This window comes from Drosophila serrata, unplaced genomic scaffold, assembly GCF_035046125.1.
Source record: "Drosophila serrata isolate PLE 108 unplaced genomic scaffold, ASM3504612v1 contig_184, whole genome shotgun sequence".
Lineage (NCBI taxonomy): Eukaryota > Metazoa > Arthropoda > Insecta > Diptera > Drosophilidae > Drosophila > Drosophila serrata.
Window position 1 is genome coordinate 2,493,006 of NW_028257082.1, and position 17,320 is coordinate 2,510,325.

General features: G+C 43.6%; 1 protein-coding gene across 5 annotated transcripts in view; it reads left to right on the top strand.

Annotated features, from left to right (window-relative positions):
- Positions 1-469: 469 nt before the first annotated feature.
- The window catches only part of side-VIII (sidestep VIII), an 83,980-nt gene continuing 67,129 nt past the window's right edge, over positions 470-17,320 (top strand). Inside the window, exon 1 of one of the 5 annotated variants that reach the window (XM_086828033.1) lies at positions 470-688. Coding sequence is in view for 1 of the 5 variants with exons in the window: in XM_086828026.1 (XP_086684152.1) it covers positions 571-688 (118 nt within the window). In the remaining 4 variants the exon portion in view is untranslated. The remainder of the gene's footprint in view (positions 689-17,320) is intronic. The other 4 variants (XM_086828026.1, XM_086828019.1, XM_086828032.1 and 1 more) reach the window with 4 other exon arrangements.

A 17,320-nucleotide genomic window follows, 5' to 3' on the forward strand; every position in this document is an offset into this window, starting at 1 on the left:
AAACACAGCTGAGCAGCAAACTTGATTAAATGTTGCGGAGCAAGACATTCGCTCGCCAGACTGTCAAAATGCGGGCGACCAAAGGACTGCGATGTCCTGGCCCAGGATGACAGTTGCCACCTTGACGTTGACTTAACCGCTCGCTGGCAGCTGACAAACAGGTGGAAAGGCAGGTGCAGTGTGATTAAGCTGTGGTTCCTTGGCGCTCCTGGTATCTCAATTAGGAGTCACACTGAAGGTTCCTCCGAGGGGCAAAAGTTAGCCTCCATAAATAATAGTTTTTCAGAGAGAGAGAGAAAAAAATAAAGCTACACCGACTTCATTTAAAACTAATTATGCCACTGCATGCATTTGCCAGAGAGTCGGCATTTTATTTAGCACATTTAACTGCATTACGTAGGCAGGCAGCATTTTGCATGCACACGATTTCAATCTAACCGAAATCTACTTACTGTGAAAAGTAGGCAGTCGTCTGCCGTCTTCTGGCCCGGCTTAATGGGTAATTACACAGCACAGCAGCCGTTAAATGAGCCAGAGCCATGTGCAATGTGAGTGTGGATGTGATTGTAAATGCTTTGGCTCTGGAGTGTGTCTCAAATTGCACTCAACTCGATCCTGGATAGAGGATGGAGGATGGAGGATGCAGGATGGAGGAGGAGTGACAAGTGGCAGCACAAAGTGCAGACAGGTTAGTCAAGAGCTGGCAGTTTATTTTAAATGATATTTATTTATAATGCCTTCTTGTTTGCCACACGGCCTTACTGGCAAAAACTCATTTAAGTTGTAGATTACTTGCTTCCCAGTCCCTCTGAGCAGAGTCCTTATTCGACTTGACTCCGCTTGACTGTGTGCAGTTATAAATTAAGCAGTTGTGGGTATTTTTTGATGGAATTAGATCGAGATGATTGCGAAATGGCAATTTCCTCGGTTATTTATGCATGATAAACTGGCCTCCACTTGGCCCCGATACATGGAAAGCATAAACTGTTTTGTTTTCTTGGCCAAATTAATGCACAGTCAAATGTGAGTTAACACGCGTTCTGCCAGCAAATGGTGCTTCCACCCAAAATGTCCTTAAGTGGAAAATATAATTACCACAGCCTGCAATCTATTTTTATTCTATTTTCAAACTGATAAATAAAATTTGAAATATGCCCATTATGCTGGCACTAATTTCCTTACAGACCCCCGGCAATTATCTTTTTAATATTCCGGCAAAAGTCCCCTACCTCCTTAAATCTACTTAATAAATTTCGTTAGAAAATAAAAATGTGCAACTTGAGGAGGAGCAGGAGAAGATCTGACAGCACCTGTGCCAAATAGACGCCGTCGGGAGTGGGAGACGGGAAGTTGGTCAAACAAAGTTGGTCGCCAAGGGGCATTTGTTATGTTTACAGCTACAACGAAGTCCGATTTTCTCCCCTCCAGCACTGGCACTTTATTAGCGCCCTGACAACCTGAGATACAATAAATAACATTCTGTGCCCGCCATTTTGTGTCCTGCTCAATCTTTCTTTGTTTGCTGACTTTTGTCCGAGTCCAAAAATATAATGTGTAGGCAATAAAAGTCGGCTATGTTTCCGTCAAATGTATAGATGGTAATATGATCACGTTTCCTGGACATATATTAAATGAAATGCAGACAGACTCGGTCGTCTGACTAATTCTTATACTTTAAACGTATAGATATTTGGTTTGTGGATTAAACTTTTCCCTAGATGTTGTTTCAAGAGCTACCATCATTCCTAAGCTTAAATAGAATTCAATACGCAACTCTCTACACCTTTGTTAAGACCTTTTCTAGACTCACTCTCTCTAATAGACATTTTCGAGTTGAAAGATCAAGCGAGTGACTCGGATTACTTCCACTTTTCCATGGCTGGCTCTCACCCATCTCTAATTTCGTTTTCAAGTGGAAACACACTTTTTCCCAGTTTCATATTTGCAAACGTGGCCGCAAAACTGTGGTGCCGTCTAAGCCAGAATCAGATGCAAAGCCGGGCCAATATGACATTTCAATTTCCATCAACAACAGGACAGCAATACCCGGCGCAGGGACACCTGCACAGTCTGCGGGGAAACAGAGAAGGACTTGGACGCACTCCTAATACAATACAAACGCAATAATATCGGATTTCCGTTTCCGCATCCGTTACGCAGCTGAGCTCTCGGTACCCAGTGAGTCCTGTCTGGGCCAGGGGATTCTTTCTGCTTTTTTGTTCCAAGCCGCTCCACCATTCGATACAATTTGTTGTGGGGCAACAGGCAATGGTAGCAGCTAGCATAGCAATGGAAAAACAATTTAGAGTTCCTAGCTTTCTGGCTTGGCTGGTACTTTTAAGCACGCCGAAGCAATAAAAACTTGTCGGGCATTCGCACGAACGTATGAGCATATGAGCGTGAGTGTGAAAGGATTTCATGAAGTTGCCATGGCACACGGGCCCGGAAAAGTGAGAAAAGCGTGCAGATTGGCGGTGGGCGGTGGAGTGCTGCCGTCTTGCAATCGAATGCATGTTGACAATGACGGCAATCTGCACAAAGTTCAGGCGACAGCAAAGAGTGCCGTTGTGCCGGGCTGAGCGCAATAAATCGCGCCTTGCCTTCTAACCCGAGGGCTATAATGGATATTGATGGAAAAGTTTGATTGATTTTCTGTTTCTCCGTTTGAATATGTGAGAGACCGAGCGAGCGAGCTAGCGTTGGACAGAAACTTTTCAATTGAATTCATTACCAGCGATAAAATCACTACCTCTTCGAAGTCCCAGCATTGCAATCAGTTCGCGGCTGCTGACGGTTTTTGTACCGTGTGTGCGGCAACTAATAATGATCCAAAACGAACTGCAAAAGCCACTCAATTACAAGTAACAAGGCAGAGTGTCCTGAAACCGAGACCAAACCCCGAACCGAATGAGAGCCGCAATATACAAAATGTTTTTTTAATTGTTTTCCATGTCGACCGAATGGGCCAGGGTTTTATTTAACAAATATATGCATGTGTGTGTGTGCCGGTCAGAAAACAAGAGATTTAATTTCATTTGGTTTTTAAAATGGCAGCAATTTCCATATGCCACAAATTGTGCACTACATTTTTGTACTCCTTTGCCGGTATATGGGCTTTGTCGTGGGACAACGTGACGTATACGTGATGTGGCCTGGTTGAGGGGGAGTAAAACTTTTAGTTTTGGCTATGGGTTTATGGCCTGCTCTTAGGCGCCCCAGTGAACTTTATGATTAGTTAGTTTAGTTTTATTGTTAATAAATTTGGTTTATTTTCAATAACAAACAAAAAGCAAAGCACATAAAATATTTCCGAAAAAAACACAAAACAAACAATAGAAACTTTTGTGTGCCGCTGTACCGATTTTTATGGCATTAATTTGTTTAATGCACAACTTTAGCCAACAGAAACTTGTCTTTATATTCAAATAGGAGTGGTTGGGGTACATACTATATGTGGCATTCAACTTTTGCCCTATCAGTTGCTCAATTTCACAGAGACCAAGCACACACACGCGCTTTTGGGCCATTCTCCACCCTTCCCTGAAGATTTGGCCCGGTTTCCATGCGTTAAATCAGCATATAATCCCAAAGTATTTCCAATTTTATACTCACCCATACCCACGCACTCCGAGTCATGTCAAACAAACTTAAAAACACACAAAGAAAGGCACTCGGGCACCCACCCCAGCAGAGACACAGACACAGTCACAGGATATGCTGACAATTTGCAAGTTCTTTAAGGTATGCGCCAAAGTGGAAGCCACTCCCCTTTGGATCCCTGGAACCCTCTGAGTCCTGCATTTTGGGATCCCTGAATGTCTGGATCCCTCGGATCCCTCGCATTTCTTCGGGGGCGTAGAGCTCGAGCTGAAAGGCAGCCTTTAGATTCGGGTATCTCGGTATCTGCGTATCTGCTTATGCCTCGTCAATCTAAGCCCCAGAATCTTGTCGCTGTCATGTTGTATAAATTAAATGTGTTTATATTAAATGTGAAAAAATACAAAAAAGTAAGAAGCCAGTCAGACAGAGCCCTGTTGTTTTGATTTTTCCCGCTGCCGCCCACTCACCCACCGATATATATATTATAATAGGCAGTGAAAGTTCTGAAGGCTGAGGGTTATCTCTGATAAATATTGACATGTGGGGACTGTTTTTGTTTCGGGAGCAGAAAAAAAAAGAAAAGAGGAGCCGGGGCGAAATGTTGACACGCAATCAGTTGAGATCAGTTAGCATTTTGTGTGGGGATTGGCATCGGGGATTGGCTGTCGTGTTTGGTTTATGCTGACAGCCAAGTGACATGCACTGCGAAGGCGACTCCTGATTGTGTTATTAGATATGATATTTATGCGAGTCCTGCGACAGAGATGGAGCCATCGATACCTTAAAGTTTTCAGTTGCCAGGCAACCTCTGGCCTCTGCCTTTAATATTTATATTCTCGGACAGTGTCGAAGCGCATTACGGAATATATATTCGGATAATTCCGTTTGCTCTTTTCATATTTACCCGCTCGATTTCGCTTTCTTTCCGACACGCTTCGCTTTATTGGCCATCGTTGTTAATGTTGCTGCGCTCAATGATTACACGGTCGATAATGTTGATAAAAGTAATAATATTGATGATAATGATGTCTGCTTTTACGAAAAAGTCAGTTTCACGTGGGAACAGCAGTAAGCCTTCGGTATTTGCATTCTCCACTCTCCATGTGTGTTGAATGCAATTTTTCTCTGTTACGAACTGAAGCATTTTAAGCGGAAGTTTTCCCTTTTTGTTTTGTATGCTTCACTCGATATATATTTTCCTGCTTTGTCTGGTTGTTGTTCTTGTTGTTGTTCATATGTAATTCCTGCTGCCCAGCCCGGTAATCCATGGCAGAGATAATTAATTACTTAACAGCCAGCAACCTTCCAAGTTTGCCATACTCTGTACATTGTGTATACGCAATGTGTGCTGGGTCGGAGGTCGTAATGCAATATATTTTCACATTGCCAGAGCTTGGGGTTAGCTCTCGCATCGAAATCTTTATTAATTTGACCGGGAACAACATTCAACCCTTTATACCCCGTTCAATTTCACCTCATTAGGGAATGCCGGCGATGAACAATAACCTCGAGCTCAATCAGAAAGCAATGCCAACCAAAACCTGTCTGTCAGCAGTGAGGAGCCGAGTGAACCCAATGAAATTGAAATTGAAATTGAAATATCATGGGCGAGAGCACTCTGTGTGTGTGTGTGTGTGTGGCACAGTAAAAATTTGAATTTAATTTCTGGCAATTGAAGGAGAGACGAGAGACAGATGAAAAGTGACCGCAAAATGTCGGCTACAGTCAGCGGACCGGAAGGTTCCGACCAAATACCGCTTCCGTTGTCTGTCCGTGCTCCCAATCCGCATCTGTATCCGTGTCCGTATCCTATGACCTGCGTCCCTATGTCCTGCTTCCTGCTTCCTGCTCCCTGGTGTTTGTTGTTGGTCATGACGATGCCGTCACCGATGACCATGAGCGGGGAAATTGTGACTCGCAGCATTTTGTGGCACGCAGCACCACTCTCCTTCTGGGTTCACAGAGCTCAACTGGCACGGGTCACATGCATATTTAATGCCGGCAATTTTTGGCCATCGCAGCTCCGGGTATTAGCAGCATATTTCGTCAAGTTTTTGGCAGCTGCTACTGGCTGCTACCCCGACATATGCAATTGCCGCGGTCCAGACTTGGCACCGATCAGCACACAAAAATAGAAACGTATATAATATTCGCATGTGGAAAGTTTCGCTCAGCGAGATTTGCGCTAAAACCACTTTGCGGTGACGCCAAAACTTCTAGCCAAGTTAAAAACTATTGTCATTCTCTTAAGTGGTCACATTTAACACTTGCGGCGCTGACAACCGATGCGGAGGGGTGATGGCCTGGCCCAAACCAATGAGTTATGGCCGCTGGCTTGCATTCTGCGCTTTGGCCAGATAAATGAGCGCCTTCCATTGCTCGTCCACTCTTGTTGGCTTGTTTTTGCCGCGGAGCGTATGTGTGATATTTAAGCTGGGAAAGACTTAAGTAAACCCTGGGGAGCTAATGCTATCCAACCGCACTTAATTTAAGCCACATATTTATGAGCTTCATATTAATATTTACCTATTTCTCGGATATATCTAATACCGTTTCATAATAAAACTGAATTAAATTTGCCGATTGTCAACATGGCAACGAATTCAATTTGCTTTTTGGTCAACTTTGCAGCCTAAGCAAATAAGTTCCAGGCCGCTTGACTTCCTGCCTAATATCTTCGGTGGCCTCTTAACCAAATATTAGTTTAAGATTGTGAAAAAATCTCATTTCACGCTTAAATGGCAAAGTTGCGAGAATCAAACAAAAGTCAAAACGAAAGGGCTTGATCGCTGAACTTTTGTGTTCGAATTGGGGATGCCCTACGCTGCGTTCTCAGTTAATTATTTCATGGGGCAATCAACGGCTTTATTAACTTCACTTTGTATCGAAGGAGGCAGGACTTTACGGCCAGGATAATCCCCTCACACACACGCACAAGGACAAGGACCAGGAACCAGGAACGAGCTGGCCATGCATAGAAGATGGTGCCGTCAGCGGGCAAAAGTGACCAGGAAGTGCAAGTGCCAACGGAAACTTTTAATTGTTTCTGCCGTTGCCTTTGCGCTTCCGTTTCTTGCTGCACGACCAAGAACAAAAAGCCAGTGACTCCAGAAAAAACATGAAGCCGAACGATGCAAAAAAAAAAAAAATGGAGGAGGAGGAAACTGGCCAGAGGGCTTGGGGTGGGAAAGCTCCTCCAAGCCGCACATTGTTGCTCGCGGTTATTTGGCTACTTCTTTTGGCCAACTCAGCCAAGCAGCAAGCCCGCGCATGTCGTTCCGGCTTTCTTAACTTTCGTCGTGGCCATTGTCACCGCCTTAACCGGATACGGAACCGGACTCGGCGGAGAGTAAGGCGACGGCGAACGAACGAACGCTTTACGAGGTTATTAAAAATCTCATTATCATTGTCGCTGCGGCGTAAATTTTAATTGTCCGTTAAAATTGTCCCTTTTTTTTGTCCCGTTTTCGCTGCGAAATCAATTTAAAGTTGTTTGACCAACCTGATTAGACCGGAATGAATTTGCTTAATAACTGCCCGGCTCCTCGGACCACGACAGGACCTTGACAAACTGCACGCAGGACTAGCAGGAGTGCCTGTCCCAGTGGCATTTTGCATGTTAAACTGTGCATAATGCAAATTGTTCGTACACGAACAACATCGCCCCGTTGTCCACATCCCTCCAGCTACATACATATCTAGACATCCGTCAGGTATCGAGCTATGGGATTTGCCGGGCTTGGCACCACAGCGCAGCTTAGCTCCGCTCCGGATAGCCGGCCGAACGTGTCATAACACACAAGCTGGGGGCTCAATGGGAGAGCTCCTGGCTCCCGGCTCCCGGCTCTTGGCTGCGGATCCTGGCTCCTGGATCCACACTCTATCGCAACAAAGTGGCACGACGTGTGCATAAGAAAGCAGGTAGAGAGTGTGAGCCACAAACAGCAACAGTCCTAAGCCCCGGCTTCCCCTTTTTTGCCCAGCCCCTCAGCATTTCACGAACTTAACCCATTAAGCGCACGCAATAAACCGCTGAAAATTTTGCAATATGTAAGGGGATATGTTTAGCTCATTTTCAAGGGAATGAAATTTCTGTGACTTATGGGGCCCATCCACAGTAGAACATGTTGGCCGAGCATGTTGAGCTCGACGAAATTTTCACCGTTAGTGCTAGTGCTCGCGTACAAATTTCGTGTTCGTCGAGCCGCTCGAACAAAATAGAAATCATTCTATCTTGCTTGTGTTCGCAACAACATGCTCGACAATGGATTGCAACGTTGGCACGAACATCATTTGAAGCAAACGTTTGAAGCGACAACACCTAATAGAGCAGCTCTAAGATGTCAAAAAAATTTATTTATTTTAATTGAAAACTTTATTTTCCAGCCAAAGGCGCAAACATTAATTGCCAAATGTGCAATTAAAGTGCAAAAAAAGTGGCGCTGTCGTTGTCCGTTGCCATGTTTGCTTCTCAAAGATTTGCCAGCAAATGATGTTTGCGAGCATGTTGCCACTAGTTGGTGGCAAATGAAATTTTTGCTCGACGAGCGGCTCGGCCAACATGTTCGACTGTGGATGGGCCCCATTAGTAAGCTGCAGCAAGACTTGACAAGTTATTTAGTTTGTATCAAGGGTTTCTCTATGGATGTATTAAGTTGATTTAAATTTAGGAGTTTCTTACGTTCTATGTTTTACAAAAGAAACTATTTGTTTAAGTACTTTAACTAATAATGAAGCCGTGAAATTAAGAACCATAAAGTACTACTTTTTGTGTACAAATAATTTTTAATTCATAGGGTTATGTCTCGCAGTTAATTTTCCATTAAAAACCAAGATCTCTTATAGTTATATATAATAGATTACATTTAGCACATTCAGTATAATATAATTAAAATTAATAATCTCTCCCAATCCTAAGATGAAATCTCCAGTGACCGTCTGGAGCTGATAAGATCCTCGAAGAAATCTCTGGTGTAACAAAACTTCCCCTGGGAATTAATGTGCAGGAATTCTGGCCAACTTAACCCATATAATTAAAGAGTTTGATGCTGTAGAATCTAACTCGGCCCATTGGCCTGAGGGTTTCATAGCTTGAGAGCCGCCAGGGTCATTAGTCAATTTCCATGCAGGCAACAAAAACAAACTGTTCTGGCTTCCGAAAAGTCACGCAGCTTGGCCTTTTGAACTGATTTACTTTGCCACGGCCTAGACAATGGCAGCGGCCTCAAGAGAAGAGTTGGCCGTGGCAGGCACTTGAGCACAAAATAATCCTTAATTACACATTGGAAGCACGTAAATGTAATTTTTTGTACACTGCCCCATTGTGTGTGTGTCTGTGTGTGTCCTGGGACAGGGCGGCTCTAAAGCATAAGAAAAATTATGTTAAGACACGCTTTGGTGATTGGGTCTGCGAGGGCAGAGGGCAGGGAGGGATATTCGGGCTGATTGGCCGACTTCTGGGCCTAAGCCGGCCATAAATGATTGTGTCTGCCTTTTTGGCTTTGGTGATTGCCAGCGATGGGATGCTGGCCAAGTGGCCTGTACTGGCTAATTTGTACGCATTTTGTAAGCTCCTCGGATATCCTCGGGGGAGTCTAAGCCACCCTTTTGGGTATTTATTGTCTAGGTAATGGCTACATGTGTTGCCAATGCCAATTGACTGACTTTTTTTCCCCCCATTGGCCATCTTTAAGCCTTTAGAGTGTGCGTTTTCGCGAGCCTAGCTGATTTTTTTCCCGCTAAGTGGGAAACTTTTAGCCGGCTCGCCACACCAATGGACCATATTTGTTCAGCTGCCTTCATATTTTTTATGCCCACTGGGCAATGTGTGCTTTTTTTCCCGCGTCCAGGCAATTATGTTGTATGATAACTATTTTATTTTTTCGCTGCTCTGTAGAGGGAACCTTAAATGAGAGAGGGCGATCCGAGGTCCTGGCTCTGTATTTTTAAGCTGGCTGTTTGCTTTGTAAATTAACTTTAACAAAAGTGTATGCCAAATAAAACAAAGAACGAAGCTCCACTGCTTGCTGCCACAACCTTCTTCTACTCCCACACTCCTTCCTTGATTCCAATGCGAATGAAAATCAATATACATATGTATATAGGAGGGGAATTGCATATTCAAAGCGAGCATACAGATTGGTAAATTGTGAGTTATGGCATGGCGATGCGGGCTTCTTCTGAACTTTTCAAATTGAATTTCAAATGAGTCGGATCGTAACATATAGAAATCGGCTTTGGATCCGACCACTGGCAATTATGCCGTTATTTCTTTGCGAGCCTGGTTTCCGCTTTCTTTTTTTTGTGTGTGGAATTAATTACTTATAAAAAATGCACGGCAATGAAAACCCGCATGCAAACAAAGCTCACGTAGTGAAAACATATTGGAGTGGATCGAAAAACAAACAGATAAAAAATTAGCAACCGCATACAAAGAATTTACAATTGTCCATCGATGGTATTCCACTTGCAGGTGCAGCCGGAAATGCACATAGGCAGGTGAGCAGGAGCAGGATCTGGGTGGGGGCAGGGCAGGCTGGTATCCGATGGCAAGTGGCATTATTGTTGGTCTATTTGTTTAAGGCAATTGGCCAATCGAGCGCTTCAGTGGCCGGCAGGGGCGCTTAACATGGCCCCAGAGGCGGGTGACAGGACGCAACCCTTATTCTGTGCAATCCCTCCGATTGCCTCTCCTCCTGTTCAAAGGGGGGTGGGGAGGTGGGGACTGTTGTCATTGAGCATAATACCGTTATCTCTCTGTGACAGCAGCGATGTCGCAACTCACATGCACGCAGCAGGGGACACGCACACACGCACACACACTGGTGGGCATGCATGGGTTAAAGCCGGCAAACGATGGCAATGGTCAAGCATATTAAGCGGCGCCGAAAAGTAGGCAACGAATTCCGGGCCGTTGCCATTGATGATTTTTAATACCCTTTCGCAGGAACGGGGGGCATTTAAATTATTCGTTTGGGTTTGTGAGTATTTCGAAGCGGTTCTTATAATATTTACATAAATACATTTATGATGATTAAATTACAAAATTCTGATACTCGTAGGTAAGTGCATACATTGTTTACAATATTTCTAATAAGGTTTTTAATAGAACAACAAAATTATTGGAAATTATACTGTTTGTAAGCCTGTTTTAGGCCTTTCCAGGGTATTCCCATATACAACAAGGATTCTAGTTCCTCCACTCCTTGTTTGGCTTGGTCTTCTGGTCACCTACCGGAAATTGTTAGCCAAATCGAGTTTACGGAGCTTTAGAGGTCAGGCAATTGTGATGCTAATGGCCATAATCTAGACATTCCCCTTGTTTATCGAGCCGTGTGTTCATCCCACTGAGCCGGGCTCACTGACCCGGCCGGCCAGCTTCATTGGTGGAAAGCTCTAGGCCGACACACGCCAATATCAATATAAAAGCCATTTAACTTATGCTCTACCATTTTCCACCAACTCACTCTCTCTCACACACACACACACCATTTTCCAACCCCATCCAGGGGCCCGGCGGAGTGGCGAGCTCAATTTATTTGGACCGCACCGCGTTTATTTCAACGCTTATTAGGTTTAAATTTATTTTCAATTTGGCCTGTCATTAAATAATAATTTACGAGCATTGTGACAGAGCTACAGCGCCATTTCCTTGGGCGGCTGCACATCCAGACATTCGTTTTCAATTGCTTTACGTTCAATTTAAAGCCATTTGCTTTGTTGACCTGAACCTGAACCTGGACTGGGACCAGGACCTGGAGCAGGATTTGGGACACTAGACTCGCTCATTGTTGTTGTGTCTGTGGCTATTGTTGCTGCAAGGATCTGAGATCTAAAGCTATATAGCTACACTGACTGCTTATCGACATCTCCGGTCTCTGGCTGCTCCTTGCTCCTGACTCCTAGCTCCTGGCAGCGTTTATTTGTCTTCGCCAATTGAATTTACGCGCTCGTCGTGTAGACAATCGCAATTGCGAACAGAACGGACTGAAACGGAAGAGCGCCCCCTCGGAGCGTTTGATTATTTTAAAGCTTTAAAATTATCGCTGGAGGATTCTTTTTTGTGCTTGTTGCCAAATTATAAACGAATTTGTTTTAGATTAATTGCGCGTAAAGTTGCAAACAACAAAAATGTCAGCGACTAGAGCCCAGTCCCTGGTTCCATTTCCAAAAAACAAGAGCGCAAATTTGTTCATTTTAAATGCGTCTCCGGCTTTGAGCATCAAATGGTATTATTTATTATTTCACCAGGCACTGGGCCCCCTCAAAGTCCTTTAGTGTTGTTTTAAGGCTTCTGTTGTCTGTTCCCCTTCCAATTTTCCGCTGTTTGTTGTCTTTTGTTTTATGTTGCGGAAAATAATCGGAAATTTTTTCCCTTACTTATTTAATGTTAATAGTTATCTCGACGCGGTCTCTGTAGCCACCAGAATTTTCCTTTTTTTTTGTTGTGGGGTTTTCTGTCTTTTTTTTGGGTGGGCTTTGCGCTTCAATTGTCCTCGACTCCTGGCTCGGTTTATTTGTAATTTATGTAACTATTTCAGTTAATCGAGCGTAATTGATTTTATTTTGAGCTTTATTACGGCGTTTGGCGGTTGCCATTTTTCTCGCTCTCATTTCCCCGCTCTCGATGGGAGTTTGACTTTAGTTTTGTGGCGGCGAACCATTTGTATTTGATTCACGATACGAGCATTTGACATCGAGGCTTGGCTTTGATGATTTGCCCGTCGCATTAAAGCAATTGCTGGTTGAATTATGGCATTACATCGCACTCAGTGTCGGTCTCGGTCTCCGGCAGGACCTTGTCTATAACCATCGCCGTTGCTAGTTGGGTTCGCTTCATAAATCGCCCGCTCGACTGATATTTTGCCCTCGCACTCGGACATGCACATGACTTCATATCCCCGTCGGGCCATAAATATTTTAGGGTGCACTGGAAAAAAGGTTATCCAGAAAATAATTAATAATAAATGTTAGGAAAAGAAAATAGTAATATATTTTGTAGAGCTCTTTAACACGTAAGAAAACCATTATGAATTTCGAATTCTAAGAATGTGTCCTTAAAATATTATTATTTCTCCAAGTGTCGAAAGAAGCTCCCTGCCGAAGGTCCCCTGCCAATAGCAAGTGCTGGCCACTGGACGCACTTACTGGCCCCCGGGCTGCTTAAATGAAAAGCAACTTGTGGCATTCCACCTCATTCTACCCCTACTCAAAGCCACCCAATATCCTTGCTATGCGCAACAGCGTGAACAGTCGAAACAGAATTTGGCATTAGCCCCGTCCAGGTGTCCCATAGACCTGGTGTCCAGGTGGCAAGTACTTGCCATGGATGTTGCGCCATATTAGCGCCGCGTGTCTGGTAATTTATGAAGCGACATCGGCCACAGCAGGCTGCCAAGGATCCAGGACTGAGCCGGTACTGTGTCCTGCTCCGGCTGTAAATATCTTTAAAAGGCGCTGTTAAAACAAATTACTGTCTGGTTGCGTGTGCCATGTACCTGTGGGGGTGGTGGCCCGCTCCGCCCCCACCCCAGGCTTGGCTGGGAAAGTTATTAAGCGAATTTCTTGCAGACAAGGAGGCATGAAAATTCCCGCGGGAATTTTCAACACTCCCCAGAAAGAAAAGAAAAACTCCGGTGCGTGTGGATTTTCCGTATTGTTTTCCTTTAAGGGGGTACTCGGTGGGCGAAGTTCTGGGGTCTGACAACTTCCGGGGTCCCCCCAGTAATTTTTGTGCGTGCGTGACAGGAGTGTAGGCGGGTAGACAGCTACTCGACAGTGTTGTCAATTTCATTTTAAAGTTGCCCCATATGCAACCATCATTTTCCACGCAGATTTTCCGCCATCATTTTCGACGCAGATTTTTCCTCGCCACCTCCCCCTGTAAGGGTCAGGCATGCTGAATGTGGTTTGATTATGCATAGATGAAGTTCCCGTTCGTCCTCAAGGGAATGAAGCGGAACAACTCCTGGTGGATGAGAGTCTATTAATAGCAAGGACAGGAACTTGAACTTGAGCAGCTCTCGAGACGAGTTGCTTCGACAGGCGGTGGGCGATGTGGCTGTAGCCTCCATCTCCACCTTTAGACTCAATAAATTTAATGCAAATTACGAATTTGTGCCAGAAATTAAGTTAAATTATGCCAGAGACGAATAAACCCACAGAGCAAGGAATACCGCAGAATGTGTAGAGGCAACGCCCAGATAACTGCCACGAAGACAAAGACGGGCCCAAAAAGGAAAACAGCAATTTTTTGTGGCTCCCTCAAATTGAAAATGAAAAGTCAGAACTTGAAAATGATAATCAACGTCAACAAATTGTGGGTGGGACCCGAAACCAGGCTCGGCACGAAGGCAGTATGTATAATGATCTAATAAATTTCATTACCGCAACAAAGCGAGAGCTGGGGAAAGCGGGAAATGCGGGAAAGCTGGAAAAAGCTGGCTTTTTATCTATTAAAGGGCCATGTTCGGGGCGTTCATTTATCCCGCATATCTGGGCCAGGTATGGAAACTGCTTTGCTCACTTGAGAATCAAATTGGCGGCAACTCCACCCCGGAAAATGGGAAATGGTGAAAAAGCAAGCGGCGGAAGCGGAGAACGAAAGTCGCGTTTGCTCACTTCAAACTTGGGAAATTTGCTACTCGGAACTCTGTCATCGAGCCACGAACTTTTGTGGACTTGCCAATGCCTGTCCCTTCGTCCTTCGTCCTTCGGCCCCGCCATCCTGCATATGTCAGCAGTTTTCCATCCCGTTTTTTGCGCTCTTGCTTGCTGCTTTCTGCTTTTGGCAAAGGATTCGACGAAGGCTTCCTCTCCGGCTTCCTGCAAATGTTTTGTATTCATTTTCGTTATTTGGTTTATTGCGGAAATTTGTAAATTTGCTAAAGGGGTTTTGTTGTCAGTGAAGTGGCTCAGGTAAAAATAGAATATTGATATTGTTATGGGTAGTGAGTGAGTGCTGTTGGCACTGCGGGATATTCGATTGAAATTTAGAGGAGTATTCAAATTGTGTGCGGTGATTGAGGGAAGCGCACTGAATGGAAATTGTGTCCGATTTGTGTAGATTTGATGGTGTTTTGTGCTCTGTGCAATGTATTCCTTTGATCCCCCCTCCAGATGCGGGTTTATTAACAAATTGAGAAGCTCCCCTGGGAGTACCTAGAGATGTACCCAATCTTCCCGCTGTAAATTCCACTTCCGCCTCAAATTCGAGCCGCTAATTAACCGACAAACCGAACAAATAATCACTTCCTGCGCGGAAAATCCCCAGACTATTTAGACAATTTGTTGTTCGCCGGGACCCACCATTAGGTGGAGTTCATAAATACATGGCAATTCCCCCGGAGAAGGCTCGAAGGCAATTACGAGTATCCTTGCCAGAAGGGTGGGCTCGAGGAGGCCATAAATAATGTCACTTAATTGTTTTACAAAGCATAATTTTATCCTTTCGCAAATCCAGTGTTTTACAAACATTTTCAAACAAAAAATATAAAAAAGTAGGAAAAGTATGAAGGGCTGAGGAAAATGGCGCCTTTTTCTTTTGCCGCACCAGCTTAAATATGAATTAATGGCCAATAAAGATAATCTTTTACACATTCGCGTACGCAGAGCATTAAAAGTTAAATTTATGCGGCACACACTCACCCATCTCACAAACTCCAGTACGAAAATACTGGCACTAAGCTGGTTTTTATTTTCGCAACCCTAGCTTATTTTAAGACCAAGTTATTATGCTTAAAAAATATATATATTTAAGAAGTTTTGGTGGTGATCAATAACTTCGAAGAACTCTGCCTCTCCTTGCATCATTTGCTGCATACTCAATGTTATTGCGTATACGCAATGTGATACAACAAAAAAAAAAGGCCACAACCGCTCATTAATATTTCATGTTCGAATGCGAATTATTCAAAACAATGCGGCGAACCCAAATGAACGCGAGGAGCATAGCCAAAATCTCGGACCAAGACCGCAGTCCTTGGGATTCCTCGAGTGCTTCTCAACCACCTCCCTCTTCTTGGGGGAGAGAGGCTGACATCCTGACAGAAGACTCTGGGTCAGCGAAGATGACTTGGAAACTGGACTCGGGGCCGTGGCTGTATCAATATTTGTGTTAATCTGTCATTTTTCGTCGTTTATGAATATTTGAGTTGGTCCACTGAAGAGGGGAGTCATGAAATTTTCATGTGACTTGCGGATAGGTCCTCCCTCGCTCGAGTGTTTGCGGAAATGTGATGATTATTGGTTGAACAAACAGCAGTTCGGAGTCCGTTTTTATTTGAACAACCTGCCGTCGGAATTTCAGGCGAAATAATATCAAACGGATACCACGGATCCCTTCGCTTATTAATTTCCTCCGGCTGATGGTGTCACTGCTTGGCATTCCCATCCAGCACCGCACTTACTTACGACAATTTGCCTATCTCAATTCCCTCATTCTAAGATAACGGCCCATCTAAAGGCCACATTAAAATATTTTACACATTCATTTTCTTGACCAGACAAAAAACTCGTATCGGCCCACGCAAAAAATAGAACATGAGAAATGGGACAACAAAAGTAGTAGTTCCCTCCCGCACATCCAAAATATTTATTATATTTGCCAAATGGAGTGTGCAGATGCCCCTCGAGTGTGTGGCTGGTCCGTCTCAGATTATTTAGTTTGTTTTCTTTGGGTAGGGAAAGCAATGAAAAGGGTTAAGCGGGAGAATAAACAAAAGGCAAGAAGACACCAATTTGCATATTTTTAATATTTCTCTTACAGCCGGAGAGAAGGACAATCGCCGAATAAATTTATGTTCATGCGTAGGAAACACTTAACTAAATTACATTCGAGTGATTGCGAGGGTTCTCTGAATTTTATTTGATACTCTTAAAGATTTCTTTGTGTAGAGAAATGTAGGTAAAATAACTTACTTTTTATATGTATATATATAATTTTTTTAGTTTGCTTTACAATAATGTCTTGTATACCTTAACAAAACCCTTTTCGGTTATTTGTTATCTTCCCCTCTTATATTTATCTTACCTTTACGATAAATACTTTTTCAAACAATTCCCTTATTCACAATATATGCTGTGTCCATAAATTTGTTAAAAAGATCATCCAGTTACGCTTTTCACGCTTGATTATGGTCAGCATAATATTGAACGAAATAATATTTAATCTGACAAAAAAAAATGATATAAATATGCACACGAAATTGAACCATTTAAATAGTTGTATGCTGATATTTTGCAGCCTAATAAATCCCGCAGAGATGAATGCATAAGCGGGGCAATATGCAAAATTGATTTCGCAACAATTAAAAAACGCATCGTCAACAATCCAGAACACTTAAATATTTAAGCATTTTTTGTGGCCCTTGTGCTGATTTTTTTATTTTCACAGAGAGAGGAGAGAGAGCCAACTGTCGCCAATGGAATTGTCATGGTACTTCCATTCACTGGCAGTTTTTGTGGGCAATAAACAAAAATTATTATGCTCAAATAAGCGTAAATGCATGCGAAATACAACGGGAGAGGGGAAAAGGGTTTGCATTGTTGCCAAAAAGTGTCTGAGTGACGATGATGAAAAATGCAGCAAGGCAGCGATGCCAGCGTGTATTATGGGATGAAAATGAAATGAAACGGAAGTTGCGAGCTCTGAACACGTTTTATTGGCACACACACACTCACACACACACCAGGCTGATTTGACAACAAATCTGAATCCACA